At 39.2% G+C, this 18,073-nt stretch overlaps 1 protein-coding gene across 1 annotated transcript in view; it reads left to right on the top strand.

Annotated features, from left to right (window-relative positions):
• LOC119739394 (guanine nucleotide-binding protein G(o) subunit alpha-like) overlaps window positions 1–13,655 on the top strand; it is a 31,180-nt gene extending 17,525 nt beyond the window's left edge. Inside the window, exons 6-8 of the mRNA XM_038214332.1 lie at window positions 3,663–3,792; window positions 4,479–4,632; window positions 5,805–13,655. Coding sequence (XP_038070260.1) covers window positions 3,663–3,792; window positions 4,479–4,632; window positions 5,805–5,992 — 472 coding nt within the window. The 3' untranslated portion in view covers window positions 5,993–13,655. The remainder of the gene's footprint in view (window positions 1–3,662; window positions 3,793–4,478; window positions 4,633–5,804) is intronic.
• Window positions 13,656–18,073: the final 4,418 nt, after the last annotated feature.

Raw genomic sequence — 18,073 nt, 5'->3', positions numbered from 1 at the left:
ACTTGTGTTATTAAAAAAGAAAGTTTTTCCACCTTTTTATTTCATTGCATTTCACCTCTGAATATTCGAATTCGAAAATAAATATTCGAATATTCGCTAATTGATCGAATATTCTTATTTTCGAATATTCGGCACAGCCCTATCCCAAGTAAAGGCATAGGCCTATACTATTCTGCATGTTATTGAAGAAATCACATTTACATGGTTTTCAGATATAATTTTTTTTTTAGTTTTAGATCTACATGTCGGATTGTTGCAGCACTATACCGTGGCTATATACCTATAAGTCCGGTCTGATTGTTTTCCATATTAGTCCTTTGGTCCACAGGGCAATTTATTACAGCACAATGCCGAATATTCCTGTGGGACAATCCTTCTATGATTATAACCTTGACCATCTCATCACACAAGATTTAATTGATTGATGCGGACCTCTTCGGATCTGACCAAATGATTGAATCCGTTTCATGAAACCACTTTGTAATTCAATAGTTTGGCCATTCATGACGGGAAGGACCTGTCCATACATAGGCCTACCACTCGTCTTAGGCATTGAGAGTACATAGTCTGACTCACATTGCCCTAGTTCATATTGCTTTCTGTGCACGGTGAATCATAGTATTGTACTTTTTTTTATTATTAACAATGTGAATGAATTAATATATGACTATCCACCTGCTTAACTGTAACGCATGGTAAATATGTTTTTAATGGCATTTCGTTGGGAAAAAATATAATCGATCTTTGCACTAATTGTTGTTAAATTATGATGAATTTAAACTCTTCACGTTGTGAGTTTTGACTTAAATTTGAAAATATTAATATTCAAAAATGATTGCAATCCATGCATTTTACATTTTGTGAGGAATTTGCAGCTAAGCCCAATTTTTCCTCAAAACATTGGGGAAAAAACGTACGTAGAACGATCTAGTATGATCTAGGGATACATCTGTCCTTTTTTAAGTACAAGAGAGTTAATTTTATTGCTTACAGAACGAAATTCAATGTTTTCTGAAAATTGGCACACGATGTAGCAAATACATTTACCATAACTGAATTTGATGTACACTTTTTGCGGCGACCCCCTTACTATGACACGGCGTGTGGTAGCCTACTCGTAGATTGTTTAACAACAACACAAGTTGATTTGTCTATCAAAAATAATATAAAATTAGGTCAATCTTGAAAGTGGGCTTTTAATTAACTTCAAGTAAGTTTCTTTTTTGGGGCGCCATCGAGAACTATATCGTTACTGTTGCATTATTGAATATAGCATCACCCCGTTCCATGCAAGTAATACTGCGCATGAGTCGAGAGTAAATTCCATGATGGGTGATATCAGTAAATAGGCCCAAAATTGCCTACGCTGGCCAAATCACAATTTGCATGCCCTCAAATCCTCCCATATTAGAGCATTTTGAGGGCCGTGAAATTCAGGATTTTTAAATAGACGGGTGGAAGCCGTGCAGAGGACTGCAAGCTCGTAAATGTGTGAAATTTGGATGTTTTTAAGCCCTTAAATGGATCTATTTTGTGATGGAGCGTAGGCGTCTATTTGAAAAAATGGCGATGGGCTTCAGGACTGCTTTTGGGGGTGATCATCTTTGGAATTTTCTCCCAAAAGTCATTGGATAGTAGAACAAAAATGTGACCGAAAATGAAAGATGATGAAATAAGCTTTAATTTGACATGTATCTCAAACACCTCTGAGAGTTGTGAGTATTTTTAAATAATTTTGGGAAGTGCGCGTAATTACCACTGAGGTCTATGGCAGTCTGTTTACTGGTCTGCAACCAAAATGAGCACTCTGACCATTGCAAAAAGACACACAACTGGCCTCATTCAACAGGCCAGCGTATACTCCCTTGCATCATGACGTAGATCAGGTCAATGCTTGTCATCCTTTTGATACTGATGACGCAGCTTTCGTTGATGCCCACACGCATACAGAGAGCTCAACAAATCGAACGGTCTGCATATATCGCGGCGTGCCAATCTCATTACGAGCCATTTTCTCCGGAGATTGTCGTCTGCGCGCGGGAATACATTATTGTGCGTGTGTGTGTGACTGTGCGCCGTTGCAGTTTCAACTATATGCAGATGTAAATATTCAGGATATAATAGATATCACCGAGTCACCTCTAACGCTTTCCCTGGCGGCTACTATATATACCGGTAGACTTTTTACTGCTTCTACGGTATCCGTTATACTTCTCATTGCAAGTTCATTCAGAGCAACACTATAAAGCACTATACATAGTCAATTATCACATCGAATCGCAGAACACAAATATAGGCATACCATCTTATTTCTCGGTAGGCCTATATCGCTTCATTTTACGTGCACGGTATATCGTATGCAGTCACGCCAAATGATTATGTTCCTTTAAATGGCAACATTTCATTGGATTAACGTCATATGCATTTTAGTTCGACACGTCACTATACACTACTGTCATGCGATACCATTTCTTTGTGCAATGATGCTTTTAATAACCCAAGTCCTTTCAGTGCAGCTTATCACACAACACAGAAGCTCAACTCGGTGATCATTATTTTCCATTTACACGCAGTACATTCCCACTATATACCAAGAACAACGAGGAATGGTAATGTGAAATTTTCAGCGAAATGTTCATGCGAAATCCGTACGATTTTGATGACAAGTACAGAGGGAGCCGGTTTCATAATGGAATCTGGACTCCTATGAAATCTAGGCTTATTTGGACTTGATAACCCTCACACATGACCTGTGACTGTCCTAATTATGTTCACTTAGACGTGCACAATGCAACAAATGAGTCCATATTTCCCTGAGTGCAAATTTCACAATGCACGTCAAGAGGTCAAGTAAGTTTAGCCTTCACATTTCCACACGAGGTATATAAGACCTAAAAGTGTGTTGGATTCCAACTTCGTCCCCATCATGGGTTACTTTATTTTCAACCTCGTTTCCAATGGTAACCCCTGGCATAGGAAACTTGCTTCCTGTATCCTGATTCGATACAGCAATAGCAAGTAATGGATTTATATCGTGTACTAGGTGTTTTTATTTCCAACGTCTATTACGTATTTTATTGCTTCGTCCTTCAGATGGGACGTAAATCCGTATAGGTCCCGTGTGTTGTGTAATGCACGTTAAAGAACCCAGTAACTCTTATCGCTAAGAGAAGGGGTTTGCCCCGGTGTTTCTGGTAGTGGTTGCAATATGCGCCGCAGCACCTTTTTGTAAACCCTTACAAGGTGCTACATAATGGGTCTCATATTTCTCATAAACTTCATTTACCTGTCTTTAACAATATAAATAATTTCTAGCGCCTTGAGTACCTAATTGTTGGCAGATAATTATGTGCGCTATATAGGACTCCGGTATTATAGTTATAATCAGAGTTGTTCAATCAATAGTTGCCTACATGCAGTTTATGATATTCTTCATCTAGTTGATGGTATTTTCGGGCCCATTATAAAGAGGTCAAAAAAACACAAAAAAAACATGTTCAAACATATTTGTGTTCTTCTAATGACAGGATGTAGCACATCATACCGGTTAAAATGATCCCTCGGCCCTTTAAGTTTCAAAATTCACCGGCATTGCAGCCAATTATTATTCCACTTTCAGCCTATTTCTATATTAAATATGTCGGTATCATGATCTTTTCCAGACTATTTGACGTTGGGGGTCAAAGGTCGGAGCGAAAGAAGTGGATACATTGTTTCGAAGACGTCACGGCAATCATCTTTTGCGTAGCACTAAGTGGGTATGACCAACGGTTGTTAGAAGATGACACAACGGTAAGGCTTCAATTATTTTTAGTTCAAGGACTCCAACATTGTTCCGTTTTGCAAACCTTTAATGTTCGTAATTATATTTACAATTTGCTTTCCTTGTTAAGCTGTCTTGTTGGAAGCGAATATAAATTGAGAACGGTGGCCTAACTAAAGGGTCGAATAGGAGGGGCATGTCCCCTCCCCCAAGGCCTTTGCCCTCCCCATCCGCTTGAGCCCCCCACCCATGGTTTATGTTGTTAAAGCTCACTACGTGCCTCCCACCTCGAAAAAATAATGCCCCCTTAGTGCCTCCGTAAAAAGTACCCCACTTACACTACTGACATGAATATATTTTGCCACGTCGATGAACATTTAAATTTTGTCACAAAGTTATTTTCAAGAAAGGAAGAATTAACTTGCACCTTTGTCATATTGTACTCATAATCTGTTACACCAAACTTTCCCAAGAGACTTTTCACATACCATTTTCAAGACAATGAAACTTAGTGATGCGTGACCAGAGGAATGCATCCACGATATCAAAGGAAAGCTTACTGCCCCTAGTTTATGATAAAATCATAATAATGGTCATTGACGACATAGCTTGGCCATTATTATCCCCTTGCTTGTGGGTTATTTTGGAGACGCCCTGTAGCACAATGTGATATCTGCATTCACTGAGTTTTGCCGTTTTCTCTTTCTCCGTGAAGAATCGGATGCACGAAAGCCTTAAACTGTTCGACTCCATCTGCAACAACAAGTGGTTCACCGACACCTCCATCATCCTCTTCCTTAATAAGAAAGACCTCTTCGAAGCCAAGATTGAGAAGTCGCCTCTCACCATTTGTTTCCCCGAGTACGAAGGTGGGGATTTATAGATTAATGAACTCAAATATCTTTAATTGTTATTTTATAAAGTGCTAAAATAGCGAACAATTACAGGAATTATCATTTCACCAAGGCACACTATTTAAAGGTCTATTAGGTCAGATTGACGTGGAATAAAAGGTCCATGTCATATTAACCCGGAATATAAGGGCCATGTCAGATTGACCCGGAATAAAAGGTCCATGTCAGATTGACCCGAAACATAAGGTCCAGGTCAGATTGACCCGGAATCAGGTCATATTTGACCTGATACGTTTGCTGGTCAAAATGATACTTCTCTTGATCATTTCTTTTTCCGGGGTAATTTTCACTCGGAGACCTTGGCAAAAGTGTCATTTTGACCCAGACAAGTGTCATTTTGATTCAGAAAAATATCAGGTCGAATATGATTCCAGGTCAAATTTTACCCGGAACATTTAAAAGTACAATTTTCTCATACAGCCTATGACTAGTTAAAATACACTTAAACATCTTTAATCATTTCAGTTGCGCACACTTTGGTTCACCTTTCTTGAAAGTTATAAAACACAATTCTAAGTTCATTTTGGGTCCCAAGAAGCTGTACAAATTGTTCTTTTTAACAGCAGCGGTCATGAACAAGAAAAAAATATCTCGGGTTGAGTCTATAAACAAACATCTGTGACCCAATCCGATGGGAGTTTATGGGAAAATTAATGACAACTGTCGTTCAATTAATTGTGTTTTCCCTTTTAGAAAATTGTCAACTGCAAGTTTAATCCCTCGACCTAACAAGGAAACCATTCTTATGCACTACCTAAACTTAGACCAAATGAAGAAAAAGAAAGCAAATGAATGCTACATAAGTAATTGGAATTTAAATAGGGAGTCTAAACTCAAAAGCTAGTTTCTCATCTAAACCTATAGACTATAGGTTACTTTTCATTTCCTACCTGAAAGATTTTTTTTCTGAGGGCTTCAAATTTCTTATAATTATTACCTATAAATGGTTATACAAAATTGAGCAGTTTTCCCATTCATAAGTACAACTTTTACTTTTAGACTTCACGTACAGAGATCAAACGAAGAAAATGTTGGATTTAATTAAGAAAGCTCATAGAGTGCTAAATGATGGACTTACCCAAACTGATTATTAAAACTGATGTTATGCACTCTTTGTCGATCAACAGGTGAAAATGAGTATTCAGCCGCAGTGATGTACATCCAGACTCAATTTGAGGCCCTGAACAAGAGCAACAACAAGGAAATCTACACGCACATGACGTGCGCCACAGACACTACAAATATCCAGTTTGTGTTTGACGCAGTCACAGACACCATCATAGCAAACAACTTACGAGGATGTGGTTTGTACTGAGGGCCCGTCTACAGACCCCTCGGTGTAGCTGTTTGCAGACACTGTACATAGATTATAAACATTTGGGCCTGTGAGAATATCTCGTCTGGTCCCATGCGTTCTGAAGATCAAGCCTATGTGCCGATACATATGACTCGTCTGGGAGCGGAATCTGTGACGTCATCAAGGCGGGAAACTTGTTGATGCTGATGCGTGGCGTTGGTGGCTGTATCTGAAATAGCGTGATGAATATACGCCAGGGAGATTTGGTTGAGAGATCAGCTGTCGTCAAAAACAGAGTCTATGTAAATCTGGACAGTAAGTATGTTTATGGGTGGGTTAGTGTTAACCATGATTGAAGCATGGTGGAGGACATGCCAGTCAACAACAATGACGCTGTGACATACTGAACGCGCTGACATCTTTGTATTGATTTTTCCCGCCTTCGGTATCAAAAGTATGACTGTCTTAAAACCAAATATTAACATTGTGATCTGTGTATAGTAACTGACAATTTTCGTAATTTAATGAAGACTTTTCAATTCCAGTATGTACGTCTTGCATCCACTACATTGTCATTTTGTTCATTGTATTTTTTTCCGTTCATGGCATGTGTTACCGTCTTGTATAGTGTTTTACACAATGCAACCATGTACTTACTTCCCAGAAAAACAAAACTCCGGGTCGTGGTTTATCCCAAATATGTATTGAGGTGTTTATGTTCAGTGTCAACTGCGCACAGCTGTGGTTTACAGCTGTGTTTTACCTCTTTCATGCATTTTGCCATTAATAGCAAGTCAATCGGGTGGAGCTGCGACACGGAGACTTTAAACCTTTTTGACAAAATTTCAGAAATGGCGTTTTGAAGAAGAAGAAAAAAGTATATATTTTGAAATGTCACGCCGAAACCAAAGTGTATAACACGATTGTTGACCAGATGACTCATGACGTAATAATGCTGACGAAGATAAACATGAAGATTGCCTTTGGTCTCTGAGAACCACCGGGAACTGGAATTAATACCTATGACTATTATAGGATCATATAGGTGATCTGTTTACAGTATGTAATAATGTATATAGATCTCCTTGTTATTCTTTTCCATCTTGTGAAACCATCATTTTGATTGTTTGCGTCCCGTAAGATTTGAATAATGCATCTAATAAACCATCGCGAAAGACAGCGACATTCAGAATTTCTTCCCGGGTAGGCCTACTTCAACTTTTCCTCAACTCAGGCGTATTTCATTGTAAGCATTAAAGAGTCGAGCCGAGCTATATGTACATTTTATGCTTGCTCACGATCGGTGCAGAGTTCATATACATGTAGGTAGTATAGCATAGTACAGCTAGGATAAGGCGTAAGCATAATGGCCACAACTGTATCATGACAGAATTCATGTTGAAATCGTTATGTCGTTATGCTCGATTGTGTATGGTACCATTCCCTGGTACTCGCGAAGGTCGGAGTATCTGGCAACAGCACTGATTGAATTACTGGATACCTGTTGTCTCAACAGTAGCTTCCATTGTTGTATGTTTTGAGACCGGTCTCGAGACCAGTTTTGCTTGTCTCTGTCTCAGTACCCCCATCATCCCCATGGTCTCTGTCTCGGTACCCCATGGTCTCTGTCTCGGTACCCCATGGTCTCGGTCTCGGTACCCCATGGTCTCGGTCTCGGTACCCCATGGTCTCGGTTTGGGTACCCCCATGGTCTCTGTCTCGGTACCCCATGGTCTCGGTCTCGGTACCCCCATGGTCTCGGTCTCGGTACCCCATGGTCTCGGTCTCGGTACCCCATGGTCTCGGTCTCGGTGCCCCCATGGTATCGGTACCCCCATGGTCTCGGTCTCGGTGCCCCCATGGTATCGGTACCCCATGGGCTCGGTCTCGGTACCCCATGGTCTCGGTCCGTTGGTCTCGATCTCGGACATTGAAGGTCTCGATATTTTGCTGGTCTCGATATTGAGGCAACCAGTATACAGCATATAGAATCACTAATACTAGAGACGACAAGAAAGATCAGCAGGGCGTGTTTTGAACCTCCTCCTTCTGAAATGTGAAATCAACTTACAACCATTCTCATGAACATTAAAATCTGAACTCGACAACAACATGTTGCTTGTCTTTATTAATCACACAAAGTCACTTATATGATCCATTAAGTTAAGTGGGCTCTTCTAAATAAACATTGGCCATTATGAAATGCACTTGTTAACACTCAACTAACATTGGCATGTAAATGGAAAATAACAAACATGATTCGGGATAGGAGCCAATCCTATCAGCACACTAACCACGGACAAATTATATGAGAATGATAATTACATGAAAGTTTTCGAGAACGGTCTCATATCAAAGACGAATTATTGTTAAATGTATGTTTTATTGAAGACTTCATATAACTGCATCACTTATGGTTACTTAAAAGTATAACTCTACGGTATCGGACAATGTATTAGACGTAGAGTGCATGTACAATGTGTATTGCGAATCACACTCTTCCTTTGCCAAAACATACACGTATGTCATTATGCAGGTATATTTTTTTCTTTTTACTTTGTTTTATGTAATTTAAACGTGAGGTCCCGAGGACTCGGTCTCGGTCTTGGACCATCAGGTCTCAGTCTTTGTCTCAAGCCTCAAGGTCTTGGTCTCGGTCTCGGACGTCGAGGTCTCGGCCTTGGTCTCGGACTCAGTCCAGGTCTCGACTTCAACACTGGACTATATAGCTTCGGGGTCCGTCGGCATTTGTTTGTGTAACATCAAGTGCGTACCAAGCAATATTATGCTGGGCGCTTAGGCCTAAAAGGTTCCGAGATAAGCAAACATTTTACTGAACAAATGTAAATAACTCACTGAAAGACTATAACCTTGAGTTGATAATTCAATGCATATAATTAGGGATGTATAAATGAGTCTTTCCATCCATTTTCGTATTGTAGCCCCTAAACAAAATGACTATCGCCCGGCCATGTTGGCATTAAACTGAACCGTCAACAAAATGTTAAAATAACCCTATCAGGACCGGGCACACCAACTCAAAATTAGAATATGTTGTGATTTTTATAATATTTTTTAGAAATATTCATTGGTAGCTTCGCGATCTGACAGGATAAAAAAAAATTGAGCTCGTATGCGCAAGTATACTGGAGATGTAATATACAGGCTTTTCGAACGAATTGGTCATTCCATAAATTTGGGGTCCAAAAGTGTGACTTTGTGTGTCCCAGTTACACCTGACCTGGGTAATTTGCCATGCAAGTATCATTAAAATTGACTTCAAACTATTTTTTGCAAAAATGTAAGTTGACAGGTACTTTGCTTTACATAATCACGCTTGGAGATAGAAGGCATTAAAGAATGTGTCCTGAATTTACAAAAATCTTATATCACACTAAGAAGGGACACAAGGGAAAAAATTGGACACCAAATTTATGGAATGACCCAAATAATAATCTCTTCATGCCAAAATTCGAGGTTCTATCCTGGCGCAATTTGGTGATAGAGACTTTCACAAATATGTTCTGGATAGTTTAAATTATTTGAGAAATAATGAAAGAAAAGGGGGGGTTTGGCAAAAACGTTTTTGTACAACCCTCTGTCGAAAACCATGTACGGTGTATTCGTGCACTTTAAAAAAACCTGGTCATATTTGATCCAGAATCCGGGTTGTAGTTGACACTTTTGGTCAAATGACACTTTTGCCAAGGTTGCCGGGTCGAAATGACCCGGCAAATGAGTCAGAAAAGTGTCATATGACCAGGCCAAGTGTCAATTTTGACACAGTAAGGTGTCAGGCCAATACAGAGCCCGGATTCCGGGTCAAATCGGACCAGGAACTTTTAAGACAGTACAGGATGTCCCAATAAACATTGTGCATGAAGAAATCGCTGATTTTCTCAAAAGTTGGTCAGACTAGCTTATCAAATGTTATAGCATTTTCAAGCCTATGGTCCTGTTTATAATTGGTAAAAGAAATCAAGAAAATCCAACGATGCAAACCAGAGATATCTTTGATTTGGTAAGGCTATGCATTTTTCGACCTGCACAATGTTATTTCCACACTTAATGTTTGCTTGTATGTACCAATTATTGGGTTATTGGTATGTGTTCGCAGTGCTTGAAATATCGCATGGCCTTTATGTAAAAAGGTTTCATTTTGTAAATAAATAAAAAAAGAAACAGCCTAGCTAGAGGGTGTTTATTTGATTGTTCATCAAAGATTATTAAAAAGCACGTGGTAACTGCTCTTATTGCAAATTACTCGAGCGTCAACGTTGTATAGACCTTTTTGACGCTCTTTGCGAACATGCTTAACTAGACTACATGATTCTAAAATCAACGATATCTCTGGTTTGCATTGATTGATTTTCTTGATATTTTCACCAATTATAAGCAAGACCATAGACTTACGAATAATATAACATTTGATAAGCTTGTTTGACCACTTTTGAGCAATTCAGTGACTTCTTCATGCACAATGTTTATTGGGACACGCTGTATATTGTAATCATATCATATCACGCCCAACAAGTATTGCGTCAACATTATTATGATTGATGGAAAAATGAATTTACCGTGAAAAAGTCAACACACCAGTAACACCTTTACATGCGTTTGGCGTTTAGACAATTTTCCTTAATATCAATGAGTATTGTAGCGATCATAATGTCTTTCAGGATCAAATAACTAGTTGACAAATGGCGTTTAAAGTTTTAGTTTTCTCCCATATTATGGGGTCTTTTTATTACATCAACCGCTAAAAGAACCTCCGAAGTGGATCACAAAAAAGTAAATAATAAGGATAGTCTAGCATTGGTAATATCTTATATGCTGTAGGTTGTATTTGAAATGATTTAGCAGTGACGTAATAATGACGCTTTATATAAATAGATTATAATAGACGTGACGTGAGTGGTTCCAGAAATAACTGGGCAGCTGCTGCTATATATAGATAGATTGCTGGACGCTGTACTATGTGACAAAATGTGCCGTTTAATCGATAACAAAAAAAAGTTGTGCAATTTTTATATTTTTCTGGGATTTAATTAAAAAAGAAATTGATAAATAGAAAGTGAAATAATAACGACAGACCGTGTTAAACGAACAACCCAGTAAGCGGTAAACGTGTACCAGACCATTCCTTTACTGCGTTGTGTATGTGCGAACTTACAATTTAAAACAAAAACAAACAAAAAACTTAAAAATTTTACGAGTGTGTAAATATTAAGTCAGAAAATATTGTTACCCGAAATGGTGACTATTTGCTGCTTGGTGTTTTTCGCAGCATGAGGGTGGTTTTTTCATGGATTATTGATAACATCTTTACAGATTTTTACTTTTTCACCTTATTACTATAATTCTTAACAATGCTGCGATTCCGTTTGCTTATCATAGTTGCGTCAAGTTCGTGACGAAAATGACATAATAGAAATAGACTCGTAACGTAATCGTAGAACAGTTAAAACTGACGTAACACACACTTTACCTGTTGTTAAACCTCATTGTATAAATACATATGCAGAAGCGAAAATCCCACATGAAATTCATTGTTCTTTTACGTTCAAATATAACACAGAATGAGTAATGCGAAAATACAAATATTCCTTGGTCACCCTTACCCGTGAAACCGAATAAAAGGTATTTCACGTGCCTTCGGCGAGTACACTGCAAATTGCTAATGCTGAATACGAAGTGATGAATCACCGAAACATCCCAAATCTTGTATCGTGTTAGTCTAAGATGTCCACAATCAAATAAATTTTGGGGGATAAAAGTTGGCCCGCCATTGTGGCAATTTGAAATCGACAAAAGGGTTGAGATGACATTATATCTCTCAAAATCCACCAAAAAGTATTGTAGTTTGTATTTGAATGAACACTCCACTAAGTTCACATTTCTCTTCATACGAACTACTGCAAATTACACAGACAAAAAGCCAGTGTTTGCTGAACGCATAATATAGCCTACACCTCATGATTGTAACATCTTTAAGTGGAATTTTGCTCAATCAATTTTCTGCCTGTTTTGGGCTAATTTGTATTATTTGCAGACATACCATTTGTATTAATGAAGGTGCTATTATACTTTTATTGGCTTAGTCGTTATCGTAAAGGTTGAATTCACAGAAATAGAATTGCTGATATACGTGCATGCTTAGCCGCATTGGTTTTAATATCATTAATAGCATACTATCGATGACACTTTTTAACATTACACTAAAACAATTGAATTGAACGTAAGAGTTTGACACTCGACTTCATGTCATGTTGACAACTGACCAGCCTTAATATACTTATGTTATGATGAATTGACAAGATACTTTATTTCTTGGTCTTTTTGTGGGAGGGGGGGGGGGGGGGTTGTTGTGCAGGTTGACACACAAGCAAATGCATCTTTCTCTCAACATAATCTTTATTGAAATTTCAGCGTATCATGAGATCGTGATCAGCTTTGAAAAGAAGGAAGCGAAGGCAGAACTTTTACCGTGGGTTGCACATGGTCTATTGGTGTCATGCAAATTTACATTGGTTTCAATTTAAAATACGCGCCCGTAAAGGCAACGATTGTTTGACAAGCTCTAGACTTTTGAACTCAGCAACAAGTTTTTGACATTCGCATTGCATTCTGGCTATAGACGACAACAAGTGAAAGTTTGTTCTCAAATTTTTGGGAGCATTGTACCAGTCAGTGTTTAAATTACATAGATTTCTCCAGTTTTTTCCGAAATTCTTTGATAATCATATCTAATATTAGTGCACATACATGTAAAAAGATAATAAATTCAAAATAAACCGATTTTAAAGCTTGGGGGATTTATTTTGAATTTTGTTTCAAGGTGCCAGTCACCAAGCACATGGAAACAAATGTGATTGGTCAGTGTTTGATGAGAGAATATGAGATCCCGACGCTGATTGGCCGATGTTGGCTTTTCCAGCGTCAGGGTCACAGTTCAAGATATACTCAAAATTACTGCTGCAGCAATGTGTGCAAAGAATGATCACTCATTTCTGGATAATACGGAATCAAAATAAATCTGTAACTGGTTCCCTGCCCGACATGTTCACTGGTTCCCCACCTGACATGTTTGTACGCAAATTGCCTAGTTTGTGTGTCAACTTTACCTGGAATGCATTGCGAATATCGAGTTAGGTTTATTTTAATGTACTGTACATGTTCACCTAACATAAGCAGGGCTCGGATCTCCTAATCATGATGAAAAGGCAGGGTCGTGTACACGTATACAGTTGGTGAAAAACACACAGCATTATCGTGAGGCCAGTAAAGTCGATAGTGAGGGGTGCGGAGTTGGAATTAAATGTTGTATAAAAAAAACACGGTTTGTGGCCGACTTGTAAATATTCAAATTGTGTCCGACTGCCGTATGTGTGGGCATGTGGTCAGTGTTGTCACAGAGAATGTGTACGTGTATATTTTAAGCCTCTTATGAATCCGACGAATCGCCTAACATGAAGATAGGATTAACAAATGTATTAAAAACAAAACTAACGGAACATAGCAGCGACTGTTTTTGTTTTTGTTTCCTTCGAAAAGTAACTTGATGACGTTAATATTGAAATGTATTTAAGTGGTTACTATAATTACGTTTTGGGTCATGTTTGTACAATGTTTTGACTGTCATTGATGCCGTGGACATTAAAACGAACGTTATGGAGACAAACGTTGCAACATTGCATGTCATGTATGTGTCGTTATTTTGCTTATAAAAATGTCCGCAAAATATTATTTTGATCCGAAGAATAATGTTCGAAACCTAACCTGTTGAAGTTCAGCTCAGTTGATATAACACTTTTCGAGAAACCAGCGACAAACTATGCACAACCTTTTGATCACAAAACACGATTTCGTCCATAAGACTCTTTATTTTCCAAAAATCAGTCAACTGAATGATTGTTGGTAATCACCTCCATTTGTTTGATTTCTTCTAAATGACAGCAAGCCAGACGGAATACGTTCACGATGTGCTTAGTACCAGTACGCTTTTTAAAAATAATTCGGCAGGATACCTTTGGGATAAATGCAAATGATCCTATATGCCTTTAAACCTAGAGGGTTTTTTTTTGGGGGGGGGAGAGATATTTAAAATTATAATATGGATTTAAGAAAATCAAGACTTCCATTTCTCACTAGGGGGCGCGCTGTTCATGAGAGGAACATTATATGTATTTTACTTAATGCATCCTTTATGTCCATTTTTAAAATTTGACCGTTTGGCTGAGATGCTCTTCTTCTTTTTTTCTCCACTCCCCATTTTGACAGCTATACTTTTAACCTCTTTTGCATTGTGACAGTTGGACGTCATGATCATTATTTTATTATTTATTTTCAGTAAACAAATCGGGGGTGGGAGGGGGATACGCCTCCCTCCGGTCAAAAGTGATCGAGGATGTTATTCTCCCCACCCCAGCCAGAATGTACCTCGTCCCCACCCCCAAGCCCTCTGCACTGAGACTATACACATCGAGAAGCGTATACGGTCGTGCTCGGATTTGAAAACATTATGTGGGCACAGCCACATTATTGCACGGGCTTACTTGCATTAATTAACATTTATATATTGTGTACACTTTTGTTCCAATCGGAAAGCAATTAACAAAACATAACTGTAACATTCAAGATGACCAATACTGCAAAATACATGATTGCAGACACAGCTGCCCATCCGATGCACGTAAGGCGAAACATCATAGGATGCAACATGCAACACCCAAACAGATGATTTTTCCCCAACCCAAATTGGTTCATTACACCAGAAATCCCCTTTGAAGGAATCACGTGACCAGATCATTCGCATCCCGCCCGGCTTAAGGCCCGACTACCCTCGCCGTATGACGTCAATGCGGGTTGTGGTTGCCATGCCAACCCCGGGAGGTGAGGAGACTGGTTTTCAAGCCTGTCCTGGTAAAAAGGGAAAGGGTGCCAAATGAAGGTTGAAATTTGCGCCCGAGGGGTCTGAACCGAGTAGGACACACGGGACTGTGCTGTGCCTTTGCCCCGTGCACTCTCCTCGTCTCCGACATATACCGCTCCGTGCTCTCGTACCCCTGATCACGATCAACACGCCTTAGAGAATCTATTTTCCTTTCTTTTTTTGGCAATGTCATTCACCTCATTGCCCAATCACGAATCCTGAAATATACCCAACCGTACGCACACAAACTCTCAATCGAGACAAATAAAATAGGCTATCGTTTGCGATGGTTCGCGCCAGTTAATGCATTAACCCCAATACTGCAGGCATGTAGTGAAAGAGCATCAAATGAAGTGGAAATGTCTGCTCAGAATAAGAAATGGGGGTAATACTGGTCTTATTGTTGTTTCTACCTGCAGGGCTTGCTACAGAGTAGACCTAATTATTATCACCAACGCCCTTGGAAACGACGTTGAGTGACGCGACCCCCCCCCCCCCAACCTCCCAACCGATTCGTGTGGTGTGTGATGGGAGAAATAATATATGGTGAGGACGCCCTCGTTTGACTTCTTACCCTCCGGAACGTGTCCGTGCAGCTCGAACAGCCAATCATCATGAATTTTGGTTCTTTTTCCTAACTTTTATCGGGTGGTACCGATACCAATTCTGTGGGCTGTCGGGACCGATTTAAAAAAAAAATATCATCAGTTTTAATTTTTATTGAGAAAAAAACCCAATATTTTTCGTGAGTAAAAAAAACATGTTTTCTTTGCGCAAACCTATATATATATATATATATTATCCACTGAAGCCTTAAAACCATGGTAACGTGATCTACTACAATGCATGCTAGGATTTCAGTTATGTTCTCTCAAGGAAGACGAGAACAGACTCTTAGTCTTCGAAATGGCACGTTTAAGGAAAATAATGGGCCTAAGCAGACAAGACAAAATCAGAAACACCACCATCAGACAATCGCTAGGATTAGGCCTAAAACAATGGACCGATCCAGTAAAAACCGCCCCATGGTGTTCTGGCCAATCACAGCCGTGAGTTATGTCCGACGTGCGTGCACTAAAGTCCGACGTGCATGCACGCGCGTATGATGCGCGCGGAAGGAAAATGCAGCGTGGCATTGGAGAGGAGCACGTGTTAATTTGCTCACGTGCGTACTGGGCGGAGCTCACTGGATAATGCATTACACAAAAGCGTCTTCGTTGTTTTATACGGACACATAATGAGAATGGACTCTCAAAGACTTCCTTAAACATTCAATGGCATGCAAGGACAGCCATATCAAAACCTTCAACCTAACATCACTAACAAAAGCAAGCAGAACAGCCTAAATAAAAGAGAGAAATCTTATGAAGAGGATGGCATCACTCAGCCTAGTTGGAGCGGACGCCATAAAGTAAGTGAGATGTTTGACTAATTGTTGGAAATCGCATTTCCTGATTTCTTCTAAATGACAGCAAGCCAGACGGAATAATTTCACGGGGTGTTTAGTACCAGTACGATCTTTAATCCAAGTAAGATTTTTGATTAAAACACTTCACTTTTGGGATAAACGCAAATGGTCCCATGATTTTTTTTAAGATTGCATGCTCAGTACATGTATTATCCATGTTCTGAATAACTTCCGGCTAGATGCGAAGAACGTTTCATACAAAGAAATTCGTACTAGTCTCCATTTGCCTTTTTTTTATTAAAATATATTTACTTCGGTGCAATCTATTTCTGGAAGATGTCGACCTATGACGTCACTTGGTCCTACATTTTTGTGACGTCACCAAGACAGTTAAAATAGCCACCATCTGTCCTTAATGGTCGTTTGACCTTATAACCACATGTGACGCTGGTATCGTCTGTCTTCATTTAGCTCCCTATACCAACCAACGCGTAATGCAAGCCATGGTATACGTCAATTAAAATAGTCGGCATTTCAATGATAAACTGAACCTCGAATCATAAAAGCAGGCTATACACACAGGATCAATGATTTATATGCTATTGGATGCATGGTACAAAAAAAGGAGTCATAAAATGTCCAGGAATTCCTTATTATGACAAAACAAAATCTGAAATAAAGATGGCTATTGAGTAGGCCTATTTGGAATTATCACCCATTAAAAAAAAATTTGTTACATTTTTGAATATAAGTTTTCAATGCACCTAATAACTTAATCAACAAAGTTAGCTGGTGCCCGCGGGCACCCTTTTTACGTGCGCTACCAATGGAAATCAGTTACGAGTTCGAAACCCACAAATTGGGCAAAAATATTCTTTTTCTCTGTAACCACTGAGCCTAACCTTTCAAAAGGTTTATGTTATGGACCTTATACTTCAGATCATTTTATTTTTATTACTATATCGCGTCTAGTTTGCAAATTTGAACAATTTACGTTACTGAGGAACCTTTTATCGCTTGTTGTCGTCGGTTCGTAGTCCCTTAAATGAAATTAGTAGTAAAATGGAGGTTAATCTGATTTTTTTTAAGGGCCCGTGTAATATATTTTTTGGATGCAATCCTTGGAAATGCACCTTTGTGTCCCTCTTAACAGTTTTTCAATGTACATTTTACCATTGTTAAGGACATTTTGATGCCTTTTTTTTTATGATAATGAAACTTTACATATTCGTAAGCAAAAGTGTGATGTCATTTTAGGCAGAAACCTCAATGTTACAGCCATTGATGATATTTTTTTTTTCACTTCCCTTAACCGTACGATTTTTTGAAATGTATAATAAATTATAAGTAAAAAGAGCTCCCACTAGCGTTAAAATAGGTTCAGAAACCCTCCCCCACCCCTTTTTAAATTTGCAGCACTTGCTCAGCACTTGCAGCGGTGACCGGTGGCCTGGAAATTTGGGGGAAATGTTATTGAGTCCGACCATGGAAACCCCTTATACTGGTGTCTTCCCCCCCCCCCCCCCCCGAGAAAAGAAAAACGGGGGGGGGGCAGTCTAGACATCTGGTGGTTTAGCTGGGAGAACTGACATATCGCAAGAGGGCGGTATGCAGCGTTAGAAGGCCTACGTCCTACTATGGTGCTAGCCGCCTTTGGCAAAAATCTTATATCAGTATACCAGTCATGTACCCATTGGTAACGCGCCCTGGAGCAACTGCTCTTGGTTGTATAGGCCTACCCGCTCAAGGAAGTTTTTGG

The sequence above is a fragment of the Patiria miniata genome, unplaced genomic scaffold (assembly GCF_015706575.1).
Source record: "Patiria miniata isolate m_02_andy unplaced genomic scaffold, ASM1570657v1 HiC_scaffold_30, whole genome shotgun sequence".
Classification (NCBI taxonomy): domain Eukaryota; kingdom Metazoa; phylum Echinodermata; class Asteroidea; order Valvatida; family Asterinidae; genus Patiria; species Patiria miniata.
This window is presented reverse-complemented; position numbering and strand designations above follow the sequence as displayed.